This window comes from Stegodyphus dumicola, chromosome 1 (genome assembly GCF_044657685.1).
Source record: "Stegodyphus dumicola isolate Sdum_Otavi_A_Nest chromosome 1, ASM4465768v1".
In the NCBI taxonomy this organism is placed as follows: domain Eukaryota; kingdom Metazoa; phylum Arthropoda; class Arachnida; order Araneae; family Eresidae; genus Stegodyphus; species Stegodyphus dumicola.
Genome location: NC_140768.1, coordinates 36029786 through 36055787, shown reverse-complemented (window position 1 = coordinate 36055787; position 26002 = coordinate 36029786). Strand labels below are relative to the sequence as shown.

Genomic DNA, 26002 nt, shown 5'->3' with positions numbered 1-26002 from the left:
TTTTGTTCCCGTTTATCTTTAAAGTGTCGTTAACATTTTCATGTATGGCGTGCAATTAATTTTTTGGAGGTCGATTTGTTAGTTATGATGAATGTCAGTTACATAATATGTCACTATGCGATTTGAAATACGCATGTATGCGATGTTATCGTCATGCGATGATTTGCAGGTACTTTATTTTTTACCACGATACTTTCGACGATGTTTTTAAACTGCGAAGTTTTTGAACCTCTTAATTTTCAACCACGATATTTTAGAACTGCGATGTTTTCTCTATTGATGTTTCGTACCCCGACGTTTTCTCCTTGCGTTGTTTTCTCCGCGACGTTTTCGTTCGCGTTTTCGGCTGTAACTCAATTCGACTGATGTAAGCATCAATCAAGTTAAAATTTTCTTCTTCTAGTTTTCTCGAATTCAATGTTTTGTAAACAGAAATTGTTCGTTAGATGTATTCTCAAAATTATATTTCACAAAGCACATTAATTTGTCATTGTCCGATATGTCTGTACTTTCGTGGTTTTGAAGAGAAAAAACTTGCAGTGTTTTAAGCGAACTACAACAATTTCCTCACTATTATCTGCTATTTTCAAGATTCTACTCTTCACTGTTTTATTGGAGAGAAACAACATATTTATCTAGTTTCGCTGTTTGTTATTACAGATACGAGATGCCAATGTTTTCATTGCAATAGCTACTAACTTTTCCAGCAACTGTATAGGAATATCCAGTTTCAGCAATTAATTCGGATATTTCATAAGAAGCCATAACTACGTTTGTAGACAAAGCCCCATGAGAAAATTCGAAGGCATAGTCTATTTGGTAGCTATTAATTCTTTCTTCTTGTTCATAAAAAAGTTGATCGCCTTGTTATTGTTGTACGGAAGTTTTAATTTTAAGTGTCGTTTTGAAGACATTAATAATTCGCATTAAATGAGTCTTACGGACGCATTTAATAAGGTTGTATAACAAATAATGCACAATGGATTTCATCAGTATCTTTCATAAAACCAAATTTTGTGCAATCTTCAGAAAACTGTCGAATCCAGGATGTTTTCTTCTTTTACTTTTGCATGAGTAATGGACAACACCACATTTGGTCGTCTGTTATGCTATTATCGAAATTCGTGTACGGCTGAACGACACTTAAGTGTTTATAGTCCCTAACAAAAACTATTCCTGTCTAGACACTATCGATAGTTTTCCAGTTATAGTCGGCAAACTATCGTTTTTCATTTACTCATTAACCATTTATCCATTAATAATTAGATGCAATATAATATTACATTTAGTAGTAAATAAGTACAAAAATTCACTCTGTATCTGAACTAATAAGTAACTACTGATATTGCGAATAAATCTGTATCGCCACCTGTCTATAATAAATCTGTGTTTCAGTTGTGAATGAACTTTAGAACATGTTGAATGCGGTTTATTTTAGATGAATTACAAGGTTCTGTACTTTTGAAACTGAGCATAAAAGAAGTTTAAATTTTAAAAAAATTATACTTTTAAAACCTGCGCACGTCTCTCTGTTTGTTTATTTGTTTGCTTGTGATATCATCTCCTCCGAAACTGCGGGGATTTGGGCTTCAAGAGAGGCACTCCAGGATCCCAAAAATTCGTGGGAAGCCATTTCGACTATTCTTATCTTCCTATGGCTTTAAGCAGCCAAGATATTCATTAAAAACACTAATTTTCGCACTCATTTTTCCGAGTGGCAACAGTCTCCAGCGCTGGAGATGAAAATCTGCTTATTTCCAAAAAGTGTTGCCACAGCTCTCTTTCAGATCGTAGAGTTTGTTAAATAAAAGATTTGTAAGTTTTACAAAATATGAAATAATAAATTTAAAAAAAAATCTGAAAGTTTTCAGCTTTTACACTACGCCCAAAAGGGCGTTTTTTTAACGTTTCTGTGTTACCTTTATTTATTAAATGCCAAGCACTTAAAGTATAAAATTTAATTCAAAAGCAATACCTCAAAATAATTTTAAAATGAGCATATCTTCAGAATTTCCGATGCACAGTCTTGCGCGCTGGAGATAACTTCCCCCCCCCCCGTACAGTGTTGCTATTGCTCGCTCTGAAATCGTTGAGATTGTTCATCAGAAATTCGTTAAAGTGTTACAAAATATGAAATCGATAATAAAACAAATTCCAAATTTCAAATTTGGGCTTTTCAGATGCCCACATTCTCAGCAGGATTACGTCATTCAAAATTGGATGGCTCTAGGTACCGTTGGGCCCACCAGCGGCCGAGCGGTAAAGTCGCTGAACACTGGTAGTTCGGTCTGAGGTTCGAATCCCGCGAACGAGCTGGCTGCATGGGCGTTTTCGTGGTTTTCCCCATGTGTAACGTGTATACGAGCCAGTTTCCCTTAGAAAGTCCTCCACGAAGGCATCCCTCCCCTTACGCAGATAGCCCTCGTGTGCTTTGCCATAATTAAATACACCACACCACATTCCTAGGTACCGTTGTTTTATCACAATGCGAGAAACATACATACATTTATGCAGATTCTTCATTATTTAATTTGTTTAAATGTAATACAGGGCTGTAATATTTAGTGGCAACAGTCTGAAAAGTGAATCAACTCATAAAGTGAATCTACCCAAATTGCCAAAACGAAATTAACAGCCCTTCTGAGCAAACACTCCTTTGGGCAAGATAAGCATTGTGCTTTCTTAAGTCATTTGGTCTAATGTATAGTAAAATGAATTCTTTTATTCCATATAAATACTAGTTATTAGCTACGTATATAAATGTTGACGGGTTAAACAATTAATATAATTTAGACTAATACCTATAGGTTCAATAAAATCGCATTTAATAATCAGTAAAATCGCTTTAAATCGCATTTAATAATCAGCAAAATTGGAATCTTTATTTTTATCATGAAAATTTGCAATTTATTTTTGAAATCATGATGTTTATTTTTCAAAAGCATGTCATTTCAGTCCTGGATTTATTATTAGGTCGTGTTTAATATAATAGACATTTTGTGTCATATATATAGTATATATGTATACACATATATTTTTGTGAATATCTATATGAGCAGAGGAGTAAAAGAGGAAATAAAAACTAGCATTTAATTTTGCCTTTTGCTTCAACAAAAATTAATTTCTAAAAAAAATCTATTTCTGCTTTTTTAATCCATTTTTTTAAAAATTTTTTGTTTTTAATGCAGTTTTTCTTTTATCTTCCTGTTTTTCAATAGATACCGTAAACGTTCATTACAGCTGAAGGGCCTGAACCAGTTTCTTTAAATATAATGGGCGCAGAACATTGGCAGCTGAAGACGGTAGATCACAGCGTCATATCTTAGACTCTTTTAATTTCAAAGAAATACCTTATGAGGAAATTATTTTCTGTTATAAAATTAAATATACCATTCATCTTTAAAATCAGGTACATGTCCCAGTTTAAACATCTTCTTCCTATAAGGTATTTTCTCCCTTTTTCCAGCATGCCTTCGTGGTGTAACAGTAGCACACTTGGCGTGTATTCGAGAGTTCTAAGTTCGAATCCTGGGGAAAATATTGCGGTTTCTTCAGTTTCCTGCCAAAAAATAATAATAATAATAATGTCTCTACAACTGGCGCCCGAACTAAAAGGTGATGAAAAATAATTCGTCACCACCCAGATTTGGCGATTGGTTCCCCTAATCCCCAGTCGCCTTTTAAAAGGGGGGTATATATGGTATTTTCTCCCTCCTTCCAACATGCCTTCGTGGTGTAGTGGTAGCACACTCGGCGTATATTCGAGAGATCCACGTTCGAATCCGGTCGAGGGCATTGCATATTTTTCACGTCTCCTATTTAAAAATAATCTAATGTGTCTACAACTCATTTTCCTTAACAATGTCAAGACAACATTGCTTAAATTTTGCATGTTATGTATGTTATGTTTGCATGTTATATACTGATTCATTATTTGTTCCCCAATTATTATAAAATAGCTAAAATGTTTTTTGCAATTAACGTGCTTACTTGAGCACCACAGAAGTGTGATTGTGCATATTACACACTAGAGATGATTAACTCAAATTTATCTAAAACATTCCTGCCATACACTTCACATCTGCAACAAAACGCTTATACAGAGTTTTTAAAACTTTTTACACATTCTTTACATCTGCAATGAAACATTAAAACACGACTTTTAACCCCCCCCTTGCAAATTATTTCAGCGTCTTGCCCCTAGAGCCGAAAAAAGTTTAAATACTCATTTTCTACACACTGCACTTGAATGTCATATTTTTATTTATTTTTTTAATCAATTTCTAGACGCAAAACTGGAAACAATTTTAAAAAAATCGTTACTTATCGCAAAATAAGTTTGTTTCCACTTCGTTCTAGAAGGCTCGTGAGAGTGTTACTTAAAGAAAGCCGTATTGTGACACGTCAGCAGTGCATTTGTAACGGTAGAAAAGCAATTGGAGCGCTTGGAATCAGTTTTGAAGTGAAAAAGAAAGAAAAATGGACAAGAAACGGGAGGAGAGAAGGTGTCGATTAATGAGAAAAAGAAAGACTAGCGGAAATTTAGAACGTCAGAATGGGGAATAGCAGCAGGAGGTCTCGCTTTTTCTTGAGTGAAATTCTCGAACTCATTTAGCTGTATTGGCAACACTCTTAATGATACTAAAGGCGCTAAGCACGTTCGATTATGGTAGATGGGATAGAAGTCCTAAAATAAGAAGAAAAAAAAAAAAAAAAAGAGTACCTGCAGGCATTCCTTAAATAGCGAAATTTTTTTGAAAATTTAAAACTCAAGTTGAACTAATTTTAATGCACAAATAGTCTCTAATGATTGCACAACAAAAGATATTTCTTTATATAAATACTTAACACCGTGATATTCTTTCTTTCCATCACTGAAGGGAAGAAAAATGGTGGCAAGAAAAGCCAATAAACCATTGCCAACAGCGCAACATCTTAAATACAGCTCTACGTACTCTACACCTTGATGGCTCTACGTACCGTTGTTTTTTCGCAGTGAGTGAAATATACATACATTCATGCAGATTCTTCATTATTTAATTTCTTTAAATATAATGCAGGACGATAATATTTGGTGGCAACGCTTTGAAAAGTGATTCAGACTTTTAGAGTGATTCAACGCAAAATGCCGTTTCGAAAGTAATAGCCATTCCGTGCTAACGCTCCTATGGGCTAATAGTTAATAATAATAATATAATAATTAAACAGAAATAGAAAAATATAAATCTTTGTAAAGATTTTATGTAGAACTATTTCTTTCAATGTGGTATACCTGAGGCCTACTAGTCATTTGTGTTATCTGAAGATTTTGCTCAAAGTTTCTTAAGAAAGAATCTTTTTCTATTTGGTTCCATGGAATATGAATCAAGCTGTTTTTTTCTTTTTAATAGGTTACTGATATTGGAGGTTCAGTTTCTCTGCATTTGTTCGCTGCTGTCTTCGGTTGCATAACGGCTTATGTACTTGACAGGAATGTGAAAGTACAAGAAAATTCTAATGAAGGTTCCAGTTACAATTCAAACTTACTTTGCTTGATAGGTGAGTAGATTATAACAAGAGTGCATTACAATAATTTAAATTTCCCTGCATTACGTTTATGTTTTAAATTTAAATATGAAATATTCTAGATTGCAAAAAACTGGGTTTTTTTTCCAAGAGAAATAGTAGATATTATGGTAAATTTATTTATCAATTGACTTGGATATATGATTTTTTTTTCATTATTATTCAGTTAGCTAAAATTTTCCTTATAGATAAAAATCAAAAAACTATTAGATGTTTTAACATATTTTTCTATCTACCTAATGGCATCTGCCTAATATTCAACATGTTTTTGGCGTTTACCAAAAGTACTAACGTTAAGGAAACCTCATTAAACACTGGACAGGCAGTGAAGTGGAGTTGCTTGGAATGAACTAGTTTCTAAACCTAGGTTTCCTATAAAGAGTGAATGTAAAATATCTCGTATCGCACGAAACGAATATGAAAAACTGTAGGCCAATTTTCTCAAAAATGCATTCTCGTTATTGAAAAACTCCGGAAAACTTCAGCATTAAAGAGGTAGAAATATACCCATTTCGGAACGGGAATGCTTGACCATCTACTTCTGCTAACTAAAACCCCAGTCAGCAGAAGTCTTTCATGGACCTTATAAGAAATAGACTAACCCAAACAGGTTTTCTCCCTCGTCTGAGGCATTGCCGGCTGTCACCTTGATCACATCCGGAGGAGTAGGGACAACTTGCAGAAATTTAACATTGGTTGCCTATTGCAGCATGTATAATTGTCAAGAAAAAGCTCTAAATTATAATTTCTACATAGTTTTATTTTTGAAATTGAGATTGATTTTTAAAATTTTAGCATATTTATCAAGCATAATTAACATTTCAAATAATTATAAAGCTATTGCATGCTTTCAGGACTAGATATTTTTTTAGCTTATCCTATGCTGTAAGGAAATTTGTAACTACTCCTTTTAGAAAATAATATTTTAAATCTGAACTAATAGAAAATTTCAAACAAGCAATTTTCATGCTTTTTATTGGTGTAAATAAGTAAAAAATACTAAAATATTTAAAAAAGAATTTTTGAAAGTTTTGTTTAAAATTCTAAATTGTGCTGCTTTTTTAAAATTATAGATGAGTATTATAGCACAATTTCTATAAAGGTATATACTGATAAACACTTTTGACTCCTTAAAAATGTTTATACATTTAATTCTAATATTAAAATTGTATTTAACCGTAATAATTCATTTTGGTTGTATTTTATAGTGATTATTTTTTTAAATTTATTTTTAGTTTTGCATAAGATTTTTTTTTATTTACTGTTAATTTAATTTATTAGCCTAAATCGGCGGTAGCCTAGAAAGGCTGTTAGTTTCGAAGCGGCATTTTGCGCTGTTTTACTATAAAGGTCCGTGTCTCCTTGCAAATTGTTGTTACCAAATATTATCGCCCTGTATTATACGTAAAGAAATTAAATAAAGAAGAATCTGCATAAATACATGTATGTTTCTCGCACTGTGACAAAAACGACAGTATCTAGAGCCATCAAATTTTGAATAATGTAATCCTTCACCCGAACATGGGCATCTGGACGGCCGAATTTCGAATTCGTTTTAATTTATTTCATATTTTGTAAAACTTTAACAAATTTTTGATTAACAAACTCAACGAGTTCAGAGCGAGCACTGTACGAAAAATAACAGTTTTATCTCCAATGCGGAAAATCTAAAGATATGCTGTTTTCAAATAAATGTATGTGGTTTACGGGTGAAGAACATGATATTCAATAAATATAGGTAACACACAAACTATAAAAAAAGGTTCCTTTTGGGTGTAATATAAAATCTGAGTGCTTCTAGATTTTATTTTATCTTTTTTTTTTTTTTCCTTTCATTACGCTCAGAAATTTTATGCTCCGAATTTTATGAATAATTAAAATAACTTTAATGTTAATAATTTAATGATCATATAATCAAATAAATATGATCGTTTTGTAGTGTTTGGAAAATCACTGCCTGAAAATTTTCATTTAATTAAAAAAAATTATCAGATCTTATTCAACTTTACCTTATTTATTTCAAAGCATCACGTACTATCAATCTTATTTAATTTTATGTTATTTGTAGGCAAAATTAAGTTTATAAATTTTATGCTTAGAGTTTTTACCGTTTTACCAAAATAAAGATGTTTGTACAAGAATTACGCGTGAAAAAATGCGCGAAATGCAGTAAAAAGTGCTTTAATGAGATATATTCAATCTTATTTGGAAAAAACTGTGGCTTTCATAATCTCATCACTATACAACGTATCACATTTAATAATTAAAAAGAGTTATGTTATACAAACGCCATATATTTCAGTGTTAAAGTAAACCAGATCGTCCCTACTCTTTCTTCCCGACATGTCGGTGACGCGCGCCCCGCCCACTGGGTTGGTCTATCTCTTATAAGGTCCATGAAGTCTTTGATATGGGGTCACGAAGACAGAAGAGAGAGGAAAAATCATACTGTGGCGAAGTGCCGATGAAGGGGATGCAGTTTGCCTTCAGTATATTTTACTTAAAAACTTAAATGATATCATTTTTGAAGATATAATTATTTAATAAAATATGTCATCTCCTACAGCAACAAAAATGAACATTTCATAGGCCTTCTCCATAGTTTGTTTAAAACGGCATTTAAGTTCTGAAGGATCAAAGGCCCTTTTTCTAACACGGCAGATATGAATCCTGGAGGCTGAAAAGAAGCAGCTGGTCGCGACACAACTTTTCAACCTAAAACATTTCACATAAACATAAAATAGTATTGAGTATAGGTGAATGTGGCGACAAGTTCATTTAAGCAATATCCTCAATTTAAAAGTATACGATACCAACCATCAGATGATCTTCCTCTAAATGACGATTTTTAGACATAATTAGAGAAGTCTGATCCTTTTCAAATTTTGCATTTAACTAGGAAATACGCTGGACGCTGAAATATTTCCCTTTATAATCTGTATATTCTTGCATATTCTGGGCTCAAAACCTTTGCAGGAATATTTTTTAAGTCAGTAGCATATAATTTCTTCAAACATTTGCATTGAATGGAACTTTAATCAGACTTGTACAATTAACATCACATTGTAGAGACATTAGGTATTTTTGAAGCAGGAGAAATGAAAAATGAGCAAAGCCTTCGCCGGGAATCGAACCACGGACCTCTGGAATTCGCGCCCAGCATGCAGACCACCACACCACGAAAGCACGCTGAGAAAAGGGGAGAAATACCTTATATATTCCTATTTTTAAAAAGCGACTGGGAATTTTAGGGAAACCAATCGCCAAAAGCTGGGCGTGGAGAATCATCATCCGCCACCGTTTTTTATTTCGGGCGCCACTGTAGAGACATTAGGTATTTTTGAAGCAGGAGAAATGAAAAATTATCAGGATTGGTGTTCCTCCTTACTTTCTTTGGAAACGTTAACTGTCCTGACTCGGAACAGGGAGCTTACTAAAGCTATGTTCAATAAATTGTGAAGTAGACAATACACATAGGAAGGGTATACGAAACCCTTTATTTTTCTATCTTTACAATGATTTTCGGAATACAGAGACAACCACTTGAGGTCTGAACGTAAGAATATAGAAATATTAACTAAAACTAACTAAACTAACTTTGGATTAATAAACAAGTGCCTAACTCCAAGATTGGCCGTATATTAACAAAAAGCCGTATGTAGTACAGAGAACTGCTAACACTGCGATACGTTTAAAAATTATCACGAGGATTAAACCTCTGGCCTTGAAGGCAACCAGCAAACGAGTAAAACTACTATGGCAAGCGGCCTGCTTCTAATAACTCCTTCCTCTCTCTTGCTTGGCAAAAAGCCAAAACTTAAGTACTTGGCGTTAGCAAGACAAATTTGCATAAATAAGTTAAAGCTTTTAATTCTGGCCGGAAGTAGAAAATAAGAAGTGATAGCAAAGATTTAAAATAAAATAAACGTTAGTAAAACTTAGGATCCTTACAAAATGAGCAAAGCCTTCGCCGGGAATCGAGCTACAGACCTTTGGAATATGCACCCAGCGTGCAGACCACCACACCAGGAAGGCACGCTAAAAAGGCGGGAGAAGAATCTTATAATATTTGCAAATATCCTTTAGTTTCGAACACCACTGTGTATTAGCCATGCTTAATGTGCATAAATGGGAACTTTTTTTGCTTTATCCTCAGTGACTAAAATACGCCGCGCTGTTTATCAACCTTTATATTTGCAACAACACGATATGATACAGAATACCAGTTTGGCAGGTTGAAAATAAGGCAGTATTTATGGCTTAATTTAGAAATAATATCGTTCTATCTTTTCGGTTTTACAGTTTCTGACATCTGTATGAGCAAGGTAAACTGACTCTTTTGATCTCAGTTAATAAATATGTTATCAAAACGTCTTAAACCCTTTTATCTCATTTTTACCAATACAAGAAAGGCGTTTATTACTTTTGGGAAGATGATGGATAGTTAAAATGTATTTAGTGTTATTAAATTAATTAAATTAAAACGTCATCAGTAAATTACAGTCAGATGGACTAAACTGGTAAGTAAGAGGCAGGTAAGTGACTGGTGCTTATATTTTTTGTAGCGTGTAGTGTTGGAAGAATTAAGTAGCTTTCCACATCCTGGGAAGAAGTCGCAATGCTCCATTACTGCATTCTATGAGCATTCTATGTTTAATGTCGCTTTGTTTTGTCAACTACTGGTAGAATTTAGTAGATATTTTCAATAAGCAATAAACGGGTGCTATCTATACTTGTATTACTTTGTCTGTTATTCATTAGCAAAGTTGTTCATCGATAAATCTCCAGATAATGTATATTTTACATATTGGGCAGTTATAGCTTTAGATGAAAAACTAGGACAGTAAGTTAGAAGTTAAAACATTACGAACTTCGTAATAAAGACATTATCATAAGGACTATACATACTGGTTCCCTTTCAAACAAACTTAAAAACATTTACGCTTATTTTCATGCAATTATTAACTTTTTCGAGTTATTTTTTTATTTTATTTTATTTTTTTTTTTTGTAGTATTTCATCAAAAATTTGAGAAGTGGACCAGCATTTAAAGAAATACATCATTTACATAAATATCTAAATTATCTTACGTTCTCAAAAGTAAATTTTAGGCCAGTTGCATATCTTTAGAAACAGAAGCTATTTATTAAAGATGAAAGGACATTAGAAGTTCATCTTCTTTTTCACCTCTTTCTTACAGGAACAGTCCTATTGTGGGCTTTCTGGCCAAGTTTCAACTCGGCTGAAGCAACTGGCGATCGTCAACACAGAACTGTAATAAATACCCATCTTGCTTTTCTTGGAAGCTGTTTGACAGCTTTCGCTACGTCATCATATCTTAATAAGGATAATAGATTTAGTACGGTAAGTAATTCATCTATGCGTTTTAAATTAATGTGACACTTAACACTTGCCGCCCAACCTGGATAGTGCTTAGCGACCCTGACTTCCGTACCCGAAGGCCCAGTAGGGAAAGAGGGGCGGGAGACACTCACAGCCGTCCCCCCTCCCAGGGATACTTTCCCTCAAACCATGGAGGTAGGAAGTAAGTACTTTCCTACCTCCATGCCTCAAACGGGGGGACGGAACTCGGACTGTCACATGGAGGACCTCCATGGACTGTCGCATATAGGGTGCTCAAGGTTCGTGCCACCGACAGGTGCATTTGATTCCTTGCCATGCTGAATGTCAGAGGCTTGTGCTGACTTTTGGCAGACAAATGAGATTGGTAACAACTTAGCATTCCCATAAGCTCATTTCACCGTAAGGCAAGAGTATCTAAATTACAGTACTATTATGACGCTGTTACGAATTCAATAAATGTAACAGAAATAAATGTTTGATGCATTTGAAAGAATCTGGCACAAGTAACTTAACTAACTCCCGTAATGAAGAGTAAACTTATGTCTCTTCACTAAGAGTAATGTGATGAAGACAGATGTGTAAAAATGTAATTAACGATTTCACTAAAATTGATTTCAATCGAAAATTGAGTTTTGTCTAATCGTAAAGTATCAGCAAAAATCTGAAACCGTTGTTGCCCAACGGATGGATAAGAATTTTTTTTTTAATTTTTTCCTCAACAGATTAGAAGCAAATATTGAACTTCGCAGTTCTATGTACTTTACAGCAGTTCAGTTTAATCAAATAAACTAATACAATAAATACATAATAAAATATATTAAAACCAATATAATAAATAACGTAACAATAAATATATAATAAATAACATAATATACGTATATAAACTAATATAATAAATATATAATATAATAAATAACGTATTTTATAGCAGCTCAATTTTACGAAGTAAAATGCAATATTTAAATACGTTTGAAAGGAACGAAATCCAAGGAAGCAATAGAACACTGGTAGTAAAATGCATCAAAAATATGTTACACATTTAATTCATACTTGAATAAAAAAATGAACTGGAAAAGGAAGAAAATTAGCATAAAAAATTCATTTAATTTTGTTTCATTTCATGTACAGATCTGGTTAGATGCTTAGCAAATTATGGAACGAAAATTATTTGGTTCGAGAGCAACGCAGCGAATAAATTAATCGTTACCTAGTTTGCATATGAAATTATACAAAAAGAAAAAAAATCAAATCGACATATGAACACGTAATTCTACGCTGAATAATCAGCAGATAGTCTTAAGCCTCTAGTTCATAATCTGTCCATAATCAGAAGCTGTCTGTGTCTTTTACCTAAAAACGTTACTCAACTTTTCTCAATTTGTCACATGCAGCACCTTTTAGGAGTACACTACAAAACTCTGTGGAGAAAGTCATAAGAATATTCTCAACATTGTATTAATGTTTCAGTAAACTGTTGAGACTTTTAAATAATTTCAAAAATATGTCCTGGGTTGGACCCGCCTCAAACATAGGGTAAACCTATTAGGATCTTTGTATAGTCTTAATCCGACCCTGTATGCACTTCTATACATATCACAAAAAATATAATGAAGAAAGTTATTTTCATTGTATGACCTCTACAGAAACCTATCTTCCTCTTAAAAATCTAGGCTATAAATTTTAAAATTCTATTTATTGATATAAAAATTTACTTTGTATTTTTTCTTCATCTATTTCATAATTATTATCAAGTTTTTAATAAGGCGCATGAGGTACAATGAGGTAGTGTTTAAATGCATAGGGAGATAAGTGAAAGTAAGAGATTATGTGTATTAAATTGCCTTGGAATCTAATTTTTTTGAATTTTTGACAATCTTCATATTTCCGTTGTAAATAAGTACTCTTCGTGTTTCATGGAATAATTTATTACATTATTACATTCAGTATAGAAAATAATTTTAGAAATTTTATTATTTTATCCAGAAAACAATCTTTTTTTTTTTTTTTCCCAGTTTTTTTTTCCCCCTAGTTATTTACCATTTGAAGGATTTCAGAAAATTTATATTACGTTTGCCATCATTTTTTGATGATTAAAGAATTATTTAATAATTTATACCTGCACATAATTTCGGTTAAGTTTTAATTAAAACTACTTTCCTGTCTTTTCTGATTTCAGCTTACAATTTCCTGCCAGAACGTGTTTTCAGAATCACGGTTAAATTCAAATGAAGGAAGAGGAAGTATTTAAAGTCGAAGTTCCCTTGACTTCGTTAGACAGCCAGAGATTCTGACCAGCGCGCGTTCCGCCTTTTGGCTATACTCTCTCTAAGCTATTTCTATGCTCGACCGTATTTCAGGCCCTTGATAGCTTCGCGCTTTTAGTTAGCGTTAAGGGGCCAACTAATGTATAATTCGGCTATAGCTTTTTAGTTAAGATTTATCTCATAATATTCTTGAGTTCAAGCCCAAGTAGAGGCTTTTCTGCACGTCCTGAGAATGGACCGTCTGTTAACTTTATTTTGAGCAATAAAGGGTAATTAACCCTTCTTGAGTACCTGTCCTCTGTCTATTGAACTAAAGCGATTATTCGCTTACCAGTTCTCAAGGCTCCACACATTTAGGTGTCAATTCTAGGTTGGAACATTACAAATTGAAAAAGTGTTTTGATAGTATTAATTTTTTTTTAATTTACTTAAAAACTGTTCTTATTAGCATGTTTAAAACAGTCAAAAACGATCAGCAATCTAACTGACATGCAAATAGTAATCTGACTGAGATGAAGAAAAGAGCAGGGCAGGAAAACTTATTAGCGAAGAGGCTTCAACCAGTCCTATACAAAGGTTGCGCGCAGCTGCTGTAATTTCTCTTTACCTTTTCAGGGTTCAACCGCAGGTTGGGCCCCACCAGTGGCCAAGTAGTTAAGATTGCTGAATATTGGTAGCTCAACCTGGTTTGGACACAATGTCAGGCAAACGGGCTGGCTGCATGGTTGGTATTCGTGATTTTTCCATGTGTAACGTGAATGCATGCCAGTTACTCTCAGAAAGTCCTCTGTGAAGGCATCCCTCATATCAGGCTGATAGCTCTCGTGGCTTTGCCATATTCAAATAACCTAACTTGATCGAGGTGAATGGATTGGCTGCATGGTTGGTTTTCGTGGTTTTCTCCATATGTAAACGAGAATACGGGTCAGTTTCCTTGAGGAAATCCTTTACGAAGTCATCGTTCTTCTTAGGCAGATAGTTCTCTAGTGATTTGATATATTCAAATAAGCTAACTTAGCCTCGGGTTATTATTTGTGCTCCATAGGCACTCATGGGTATTATTGCCATCACTATCATGGTAACTTGAGGCACTTATCGGAGTGTAAAAGACTTTTAAATACCGGTGTGTATACTTTTGCCCGTTTGCTGAGCTTTTCATTGTCAATACAGTTTTAAGTAAGAAGTTCATTTCTACAAATTATTTTCAGCAAACTTTAATTCAGTTCACTTTACATATATAAGAATTCTCAAAATATATTTTATTAAAAAAAATTCATTAGGCATTTCGATCTCAAAAGCCTTTTAATTCGGAGAAAAGCTAGTACTCCCTGACGGTGAGATCGCAGCTGTAGGCCAATGACCTAAGCCTCAGGCATTTGCACAACCACCGAGGCAGCTTTTTTGTGGATGTGGCGTCATGTGGTAAAATGTTGTAGCGAGAAATGATGAATTCTGTGGTGGAAAGCGCTTTTTTTATACCGAAGAATTCCAAAATCGGTAACAGATTTTCTAAACACATAAATGACAGAAGTCTATGATGGCTGCATACAAAATCTTACACCGATATGATAAACGACACATGCCATGAATGTATATATAGCTCAACAGACCGAAATATGTACTTTCAAAGTAATTTTTTTTTCTCTAAAATTCCATTGTTATTCTTTTTATTACCAAACTGGTACCTGGTACTCCTATACAGGTATCGGATTTGCTGCATACTTTGAAATAACTTTATCGTAAATCTCTTCACAGTAAGACTGAATTAAAGTGAAGTCCTTTATCTTTAAATAAGTCGTTAGTTCAATGCTCGATAAATCAGTTTTTGTCTTTAATAATAAATAACCTAATTAATTTCAAATTTTCATGTCCTAGAGTCACATACAGAATGCCGTTCTTGCCGGAGGCGTGGCTGTGGGAGCTGTAGCAGATCTTATGATTCAACCATACGAAGCCTTATTAATAGGTGCTATAGGAGGAGTTATATCTGTTTTAGGATTCAAATACTTTACGGTGAGAATTTTTTTTTCAGTTTGCATGTGCTGATTCAATTGATTATATATAAGTATTAATAAATTATTAATTGCTTAAATTTTACTATAAAAGTAAAATATTTAATTTAAAGCTTTATATTCTAGCCCTTTTTATCAAAGATTAATATTTACGATCCATGTGGCATCAACAGTTTGCATGGAATTCCGGGACTGTTTTCGGGACTCTGCAGTGTTGCCGTCGTCTTAATGGCAAATGAGGAAACTTACGGTTTTAAGTAAGAAGTTCATTTCTACAAATTATTTTCAGCAAACTTTAATTCAGTTCACTTGACATATATAAGAATTCTCAAAATATATTTTACTAAAAAAAAAAAATTTATTAGGCATACCCCACGCTATTTAGCATATTAACAATCATGTAGTAAATTTAAAGATTCGGCGACTGATGCATACCAGATCATATATATATATATATCTCTTTTTAGTCATGATGAAGAAAAACTGCTGCGTAGATGGCTGGAAGGATTGGGATTATTCAATTATGGCAAAGCACACGAGGGCTGTCTGCCCAAAGGGAGGGATGCCTTCGTGGAGGACTTTCTAACGGAAACTAGCTCGTATACACGTTACACATGGGGAAAACCACGAAAACGCCTCTGCAGCCAGCCCGTTCCGGGATTCGAACCTCGGACCGAACTACCAGTGTTCAGCGTCTTTACCGCTCGGCCGCTGATGGCTGGAGGAAAAATCACAACTGGCTTACATTATACAAGTATATAGAAGTAATAGTTATAAACCAAATAAGAATATGTTTAATGAATCTTATCTGTGGGCTGCCAGGCATATTCAATAGACAAGCCTATATTGAATGAATGTAACATATATCTTTATTACACTATTATTAAAAACAATGACGTTTATTCTCACGTATTTATGAATAATGGCGAACAATACTACTCTCTGGTTAAAAATCTATTCTTAATTTTATTGAGTAGCTTGATATTGTTACAATGACAGATAACTCCTCTACCAGTACTACATTTCTGTAGAAATATTAACATAATTAATCTATCTGTTTCTTTTTTTAACATTTTATTTATGGGCAAGTTATTCCATACACTAATTTTGTTATGGAAAATATTGTTCAGATAAACGTTTTGATTCCATGCAGAAACTGACAATTTATTTCGTTTTTTTTTTTTTCCATCAAATTTTAAGAGAATTATTACAGCATTTTCTATTTTCAGCATTCATTTTCTTGAACGTTCATATTACATTTTACGGATATCTTACCTGCCTAAAAAATACAGTTGACCGTAACTATAACGATGCTGCACACTTTTTGAGACAGTAATGTAATGAAATGGTTGCTGCGGTATCTATCTTTATAAGGAACTTAAATATTTTGAACAGCTCTCTTCATTGTATATGCGTTAGAAAAACAGTTATATTTTTACGCCAATAGATTCAGCTGTAACGGAAGATTTCCCGCTATGTAGGTAAAATGAGTGCCAATTCGAAATTTTAATTTAGACAAAATTCAATCTTAGACTGACTATTGATATTGTAGTAGAAAAACTTCCCGCATTTTACAGGTGCTTGGTCTACACCATCTCTGATATTGAAAAAGATATTACTTTTTATTTGTTAAATGTATTTCATTAAGGATAATCTGCCTCAATCTAAGACTCAGTATTAAATTAGGCAAGATAACAACCTTATTTTGGAGTAGATTTTAAGTAAAATTCTATCCATTTCGAGGGAAATCAGATACAGATCCCTCTTCCTCTGGAGCAAAAATAGTCTAAAAAAATCAGAGCAGCAACAATCGTATTTATATTAAAAACAATGGGTGAAGCAAAGTGATCACAATCATAGCGCCGTCTTTCGAGGAAAATAGTAATGAAATGTGAAGAGCTAACATACTAGACTTCTAAAAGCATTAGGAAGGACTGGATTGGAAATAACATCATTAACTAACGAAGATAAATTTTTCTGAATGTGAAAAGCGTTTCAAAGAAATCCAGTTCACCAAGTAAAAAAACTCTATGATTAAGTTTCGCAGAACCAAATGAAACGCAGAAATTTCGTAGAAACAAATTTATTAGCCATCAAAGATCTGTTTATTTTTCCTTTTTGGTCACAAGATTCGTGCTTCTTTCGATATAAATACGGTCGTCGCTCCTTCCACTTTGCAGAACTTTCCTAATCCTGAAGAAAAGTAATCTGTATCTGATCGTCCTCGAAATTTATGAGTTGTATTCAAATTTCATGCCCTTCCTCCCCGCCCCCCAAAAAGAAAGTGTTAGTTGGCAAGAAAGTGTTAGTTGAAAACAACAGCGATAGGAAAGTCGCTTAAAACATAAAATAAAGTTAAGTAAGTTAAATAAATCCCCACAACTATAATATTTTCATTTCCTCTCTTTGCTACATATATTTCTCTCCTCCCTTTTCCGTTATTTATCTATATACAAAAATGAATTACGTGGAATTTTTATAATTAAATGTATGATATATTAATATATGTCATAGTTATTATGTATGATATAGATATTAACAGATATAATTATATGTATGATAAGATTTTATAGAAAAATATTTTTTTTTCTAGCTTATACAAATTATATCCAGCTATATCTCCTCAAGTGAATACAACTGCTTATTGGGAGATAAAGGGAAACTTATCAGACTTAGCTCCTGGTATCGGACGATCTCGTGAAATGCAAGCTTCGTACCAATCGATATATATCCTAATAACTATTGCTTTTGCACTTCTAACTGGCTCAATAACAGGTAAGACCTCTTTAATTAAAGAAATATTCGAAGATGAAGTTTCCACTTTCAAGGTTCTGAAAGCATTTTAAGTATTAACTTTTCAGAAATGAAGTTTCTATTTTAAAATTGTTTGCAGTTTTTGTCTATGAAATATTCAGTACAGTTCTTCGCCCATTCTTTTGTTCATCAGTCCGGGTCTATGAAGTTTCTGTCAAAGAAAATGCAACTACCTTACTGAAACCTCTAGAATTATTGCTTCACTTTCTAAAACATAAAAATCTACGCACTAAAATAATCCAATTGCAATTAACCCTTTCCGGCACGCTACCTTTTAAAGTTGGAGTTTTGATAAAGAAAAAAAAAAAAAAAAGTAGCAGTCTAATTAGGCCTAGAGTACATAAGTAAAATTTTGTGAAGATAGCACTTATCGTTTTGATTCTGTGGGTGTGCCCAAAGTGGGCACACCCACAGAATCAGTGTGCCCAAAGTGGGCACACTGAATAGAGCTTCGAAAAGAGCATTGTTGTCAATGAACTGACCGATGAGATGTGGAGAAACAAAGAATACAGACTCTCAGTTGTCCTAGATTATCGGTGAACCCTAGGTGTGCCCAGACCGACAATCTAGGTGTCCTAGATTATCGGTCTGGGCACACCTAGGGTTCGCCGTTTGATTTTAGGCAAGATTTCAAGGTAAAAATTTAAAACTAATATAGAATAAAGAGATTAGCATACAGCCAAAAAAATAACATAGAATTTCTTTTCAAACAATTCCTTTTGTACCCTAAAAAAATCTGGAAGATTTCTTTGAAAAATGAGGATCTTAAAAAACTAAACATGGCTAAAATATATGGACTGGTTTGTGTTGAGCTGCCATCTACTATAAATAAAGAAGGTTCAGAGTAACCTATAAATCCTTTTTCATTCAATTTTTCTGTACGTACAGAAGGAAATTTTTAGGTGCGTCCAGACCGGACACACTGTGCCGCAAAGGGTTAAACATTGTAGTCGATCTAACATGCAAACGTTTAAAATTTAGAGCCCAAGGAATTAATAGCCAAAAGTCCAGCGCATCGGATTTGAAAATGTATTAATGAGCAAAACTCGATTTCAAGGACAAAACTTCCATAGATTTTGACTGTGGCTATCCGCCTGAGCTGTAGCGATTCCTCTCAAACAGGTTCGTACTCATTACAAAGAATCTTCCGATATTCGGGTCGAAGCGTTTTGATGATTGGATGATACTGGCAGGGGTAGGTGAAGAATGGCAGATTTCAGCGTCAAGGAAAGCAACGATCGACCTAAAGTTATGAGAAAAGAGAGTTAAGCCAGAGCACTTACTTCATCTGTGTCTATGCTCCGATATATGAGCCACACAGAAATGACCGTCAGGACCACTTATATGCATATCAGAGAGTGGAATCTAGGGATTAATCCTCGTCAGCAAATGTGACTGAGTGGAGATGAATTGTCCTGTGTAAAGAGTCCTGTGTCTAGCTACATCTTGGAGATCAGCGAAGACAGGTCTGAAGAAGCACAGGGCAATGTTTAGATCCTATTTTTACTAACCGTTTATGGTAATTGCGTTATGGTCCTTACTAGCCGTTGCGGAACGCTTCATCAGGCGCTATGGCCATTTCTTTTGATAGCCAGGGCTGTCTGTAGTCAGTCAAAGAGGCATACTTCCAGCAAAGTGGTAGGCTGATTAAAATTTTACAAAGCAGCACCTCGCCAGAAAACGTGACTGAGTGGAGATGAATTGTCCTGTGTGAAGAATCTAGTGCCTAGCTACGTCTTGGCGATCAGCGAAGACAGGTCTTAAGAAGCCCAGGGCAATGTTTAGATCCTATCTTTACTAGCCGTTTATGGTAATTTCGTTAAGGTCCTTACTAGCCGTTACGGAACGCTTCATCAGCCGCTATGGCCATTTCTTTTGATAGCCAGAGCTGCCTGTAGTCAGTCAAAGAGGCATACTTCCACCAAAGTGGTATGCTGATTGAAATTTTACAAAGCACTATGTTGCCACAAATATTTATGATATGTCATAATTAATTTAATGGAAAATAAAGCCCCATAAAATATTTTATTTTAACATGAAAAATGCACATTGCATTCATTTATCAGGTAAATCAGAAAGTGAAGATGCACAAAATTTTATGCTCAAAAGTGTCCACGTCTATTAATGTAAAGCATAAGATATTTTTTTTAATTAACACTTCAACTGATGGATCTCTGACAAGATTTTGAAAGTTCTTTTACAATTTTACGCTTAATAAGTCTTATTTTAGGCTTAATAGGTCTTACAATTTTACGCTTAATAATAAAGCATAGGCTATTTTTTAATAACTTTTCAATTGATGGATCTCTGACAAAGTCCTTCTTACAGTTTTACGCACAATAAGTCTGCATAAATCGCTAATCCAACCTAAATTATTGAAAGTTAATAATTAATAAGCTTTAATAATTTGAAAGATCTATGAATGTCAGTAATGAGATGTCTGTCAAAATTTTATAAAATTCAGCTTTTGTTAATATTTGGCATCGATTTCTGCATCTCTGGTCAAGAAAAGAATTTCTTTTGAAGATTCAAGCAATAGTTTCCCATTATCAGTTTCAAATACTTAAAAGTCATATTCTTATGGAATTGTAGTTAAGAATTTTTTACTTAGACATCAGAAAATAGACTTTATATCATGTCTGTTCATTTGTAAACGACACTAACCCTTATTTTTATGTTTCTACTTTTACATGTGCGAAACAAACACTCCGTCTGGCTGACGAAATCTGTCCGATTGTCTGCAGAATAAGCTAGAATAAGCTATTGAACACACAGTAAAACTAGTACCACGCTGAAAGAGAAGTCTTGATGTCGAAAAATAGCTAAGACGTATAGCTTCGCTGTGTATTATTTTATTTTGCCAATGTAATACATTTTTCACAAATAAATTAATTACTGTTTTTTATTTGTACTTCCTCGTTAGTAATATATTCTGCAATATAGTCGTACCTCAATTCAGCGGTTCAGAGCGACAGAAAGGGGAAAAAATGTCATAAGATGCAAGTTTTATATAAGTTTCATAAGATATAAACTTTGAAGTGCACTCAAAATAGCAACAATGCGTACCTTTGCTGGAATAGAATGGTTCAAACAGGCTCAATATTGTTTTCCTATGCAACTTCAGAACTGTTTGGGGCCAATGTAACTAAAATACAAAGAACGAAAATTTTCACTACAGAACCCTGTTTGCACACTCAGACTACACGAAAACCCTTGATAAATATGTTGATAAGCAACATTGACTATTCAGTAGTCAAAGAATTTTTAACTTGTTCCTTACCTATACTTCTCTTAAGCCTTTTCCCATTCTTGCTTGTAGTATTCACCTTATTATTGTTTCTAGCAATGTTGTCCCAATTGTCTTGCTTTCTGATTTCCATTTATCACAGTAAATACCTCAAATTGTAAGATTAGTCGTGTTATAAGTGCTTGGAAATTACTAGTGTGATATTAAAGTTAGAAAAATGAATGAGTCCTTATCTTCTGAAACAGTACATGTGATGTACTGCATTTTTTCAGTACTTATTTATCTTTTGCGAATAAAGTTACAATATAAAAATTCCTCGATTTCATAGATACGTCAAACACCATACTTTGCAGACAGCATTTAGTTGTCCAAAACCAGAAACAAGAAAAATAAAGAGTGACCTCTCCAAGATTCAAATCATGGATCTTTCATTTGACAGCTGAACATGATGGCCACGAGAGTACACATGAGAGAAAGCGATAATTTCTTACAATTCTAGTATACAATATATTTAACACTGCTTAATTTAATTGTAGAACATACATTACTGTGTATTTAGTAGCAGAATTGTGCTACGGAATATTTTATTACAGTATTATTTAACGTTCATAATGTCCAAATTAAATAATTTATCAGTTAAACGTAACTGTACTTAGGTTCGAGTTATAGCAATAAAGTTCGGTTAATGTGTTCATAAACCAAAGATTCTTACCTAAATCAAGAAAAACGTTTTATATTATTTCGAAGTAATGGTCCATCTTTTGCAATAAACTTTCGATTATGACTGGTAACAGATTTTGAAAACTACTGGAAAAGTGCTGTTTCCGAACAGCATGGAGAACCTCGTCACATGCTTTTGAATGTCTTAATATTCAGAAATCGGTTTCTTTTAAGGCTCCTTTTTGGTGCGGGAACAGAAAGAAGTCTGCTGGAGCAAGATCAGTTTCATGTACGATGAATGATTGAGGGCTACTTTTCAATAGGCCATAATCTTTCAAAGCGCGGACCAAATGTGGTCATGCACTATCATGTGGAAGGAACCAAAAGTTCGCCTTAAAGTATTATGGACAGATCTTTTACAGTAAATTTCCTTGAACATCCTTAAAAGTGTTAGCATTCATCGCTGTTCTTTCTGAATAACACCTTCTCTTATTTCAATCCTTTTCTCACTATATGACATCACACGCCTTCTACATCGAGCAGTGATTTCATTGGAATCTCATTCATCACCGAAAATGTTTCAACCATTCATAAACACACTTTAGAAATACGGCTCCATCGCTGTAAACTTTAGCTTGTCATGACTTCCTTTCACAGACTCACCAAGCTTGAAATAGAACTTTAAATTTGTTCGGTTCCATTTTACAGCCACTGTTGCACACTAGAGTGTGACTAACAAAAACTGATAATGTCTTTTCCGAGTTTCGTCTTTTGTTCACGGCCGCATGTATGCATCCTATCCCTGAACATTGTCATACCTCTTGTGTATTACACAATTATCCAGTTTTATACAGTTTTCATTGTTATTCGCGGTCAGGGTCAGAATAAGACTTTCAGAGGCTCTAAGAACTTGAAACATTTTGGTGCTTCCATACATCTTTATTTCAGTTAATGGTTAATCAAGCTCTGTCCGCGGTAACTGTTACCCCCCCCAGATGTGGTGGTACTGCTGTATTAGAATCTTAGCCAACCTCTACAACATTTTTAGAGGATAATGGAGAAAACGCTCTCAGCGGCATTGCTTCCAAAATCCAGGAATGGGGCTGCTAGCAAGATTCTTGCGTGGTCCTATTCTCTGGAACTTAACATTCAATTCTGTACTTGAAGCTTATTGTCCAGAACATACCAGCTTGCTTGCTTATGCTAACGATGCGACTGTTCCTGTCAAATGTTGGACAAGTTGGTAGTAAACTTCGGCACAGCAGTCAGTGCAAAATTAGCTTCATTGCTTTTTTTTCATAGTCTTAACTAATTCTTTTAGATTAATTTTAATATTAAAATTATTATTTAATTAATTAAATTTATTAATATAATTAATATTACTTTATATATTATGCTTGATAACTTCTGTAAGACGAAACTGTTCATTATGTCCTGGGAAACAAAAAAAAATCTGTAATGTTTCACTTATGTACTCTCAGCCGTTGCCTGGCCAACTCAAAATTATTTTTACTGCAATAAACTCCTGATAGGAGGGCGGAGATAATTCCTACTAAACTCTGGTAGCCGCGAAGACTCTCCGCCACTTGTACTAGTATCTTTAAAAATATCTGTGTAAATATTGTGACATGGTGTGCAGAACGCTCTAATTCTTAATTAAATGTATTTTCTTTTACAGGTTTGCTTTTACGTTTAAAGATTTTTGATCCTTTAGAAGATAAACATATGTACTTGGATGACGTCTTTTGGGAAGTTCCAGAAGTAAAAGAAAAGTAGTTCAAAGTGGCAAGCAGTAAATAAATAACCATATCACCCATCTCCCTAGTTTCAATACATTCACGTAAAATATTTCATAAATTTTCATATTCTGTTAATATTAGACAACATAACAATTTCGTGAAATATGAAAATGTTTTGTTAAAAGGATATGCAATGAAGTGTGAATATCTGCATACCGCTGTATAAATCAAAATATTTAAAATAAAGATCATATTTACTTTTGTATGTATATATAGTTTTTATTATGAATATAATATTACATCAAACTTTTTTAAAGAGACTAAGCAATATTGTTATTTAAATATTAAGAACGAATGAATAAAAAAATTGCTACCGTTTCGTATCGGGGATACAAGATAGAAATGTGTTTTGAGAAAAATTCAGTTTAAATTGAAAATCTGTTATAACTGGAAATAAATGAATCAATTTAATTTCAGCGCAAATGAAAGCAACATCCTAAAAGTAGATGTTTGATTTTTTAAAAATTATACTCATTTCATATACATCAAAAGCGATTAGTTAACACTAATTCTTCTTCTAAAATATTAAATAAAAATAATTCTAATGTTGTTACCTCAAAAAAACAAAATCTTTATTGCAACTAGATAAAACTGAAAACTGAATTTAAATGAAATTACAGTCAAAAGCAAGATAATTTAATTAAAAAAGCGAAATTATCAAACACACCGCTGGCCACCCAAATTGAAACACCAAGAAAGACAAGAGATCACACCAAAATTTCTTTAGTAGATGACATGTTGACAAGTATCAAATGATTAAATTTATACACTTCTGTGAAATATGGTTCCTTCCAGAATCAGTAGCCAGAGTAGCCGCCATTGTTGGAGATTACCGCTGCCACACGCCTCGGCATTGATTCAAAGAGACTTTGGATGTGTTCTTAGGGTACAGCAGACCAAGCAGCTTCCACATGTTGCCAAAGTTGACCTGTAGGGCAGCTTGGGATGTAATCTGGGTCAATCGTTCAGCAACCATGGACCACATGTTTTCTATCGATGAAAGATCCGGAGAGCGAGCTGGCCAGGGAAGCAATTCAATCTGGCGATTGACGAAGAACCCTTGGACAATGCGTACCACGTGTGGTCGCGCATTATCCTGTTGAAATATGGCTGTAGGCAAGCCTTGAAGGTAAGGAAGGACAACTGGCTCCAACACCTCGGAGATATAGCGCTGGCGGTTTAAAGTACCGGCAATGCATATTAGAGGAGTGCGAGAAATGATATCCAATAACGCCCCATACCATAATACCCGGAGCAGTATGGCGGTGCATAACGCAGCTGTTCAGCATCCTCTCTCCACAGTGTATCCAGACTCGAATCCGACCATCGTGGTGTTGCAGACAGAAGCATGATTCGTCAGTAAAGACAATTTCATTCCATTCTGCCGTCCACATCCTTCTTTCATCGCACCATTGGCGGCGGAGACATCTGTGGTTCTGCGTCAAGGGTAGACCACTCTGCTGTAAACGGCGTCGAATGGTACGCGCAGACACTGGATGATGCGTCACAGACTGAATGTGCTGTGCTAAGGTTTGCGATGTGATTGAGCGATCCGTCACTGCCATGCGCGCTATGTTCCTGTCATCACGTGAAGTGGTGCACTGAGGTGGATGCGATCAAATACGTCGGTCCATCGTACCCTCCTGCATCCAACGGTCACATATCCGCATTACAGTTGTGTGGTTTCGTCCAACACGACTACCGATTTCCCTGAAAGACAATCCACTCTCAGCAGGCCACTAGACTGTCGAACTCGGATCAAACAATGATTGTTGTTTACTACGAGATATAAATGACCATTTTTTTGAAAAAAAACCACAAGAAAACACAATTGCCGAATTTGAAATCACCGAAAACTCCAAGCCTTAAATAGCACTTTGAAGGCGCACCTGATGTGCATTTGCGCTGAAATTCTAATCATTTGCATCTTTCACCTCCGCTAATGCATGTTGTAAATTTCATGTTATTTCCAAAACAAAATCCACATGGAGCTGAACTTTTGAGTGCCAGTTTTACAAAATTTGATACTTTTAGCATAATTTTAAGCGTAGAATCTAAATATTGAGGATAAAGGGCGAGGAATCTTGATTAACAAAACATAGACACATTCACTTAGATCTTCCAGAGCCTCGACTTAATGCATCGTTCCCAAAAAGATGACACTCCATAACATAAAAATCTAAAACTGCTATCAAACCGCACAAAAGTTTCTCTTAATACCTTGTCAAGCTATCTTTGCTGCTGGAGAGACTTCCCATTTACACTCTGGGGCAACTTG

The 26002-nt window shown here is 34.3% G+C and overlaps 1 protein-coding gene across 3 annotated transcripts in view; it reads left to right on the top strand.

Moving 5' to 3' along the window:
* LOC118195320 (ammonium transporter Rh type B-like) overlaps positions 1-23929 on the top strand; it is a 49369-nt gene extending 25440 nt beyond the window's left edge. The window contains exons 4-9 of one of the 3 annotated variants that reach the window (XM_035366618.2): positions 5391-5538; positions 10765-10928; positions 15068-15205; positions 15331-15461; positions 17798-17979; positions 23604-23929. In XM_035366618.2, coding sequence (XP_035222509.2) covers positions 5391-5538; positions 10765-10928; positions 15068-15205; positions 15331-15461; positions 17798-17979; positions 23604-23701 — 861 coding nt within the window. In that variant the 3' untranslated portion in view covers positions 23702-23929. Of the gene's footprint in view, positions 1-5390; positions 5539-10764; positions 10929-15067; positions 15206-15330; positions 15462-15671; positions 15969-17797; positions 17980-23603 lie in introns of those variants that run through there. The other 2 variants (XM_085813939.1, XM_085813946.1) reach the window with 2 other exon arrangements.
* The last annotated feature ends 2073 nt before the right edge of the window (positions 23930-26002 follow it).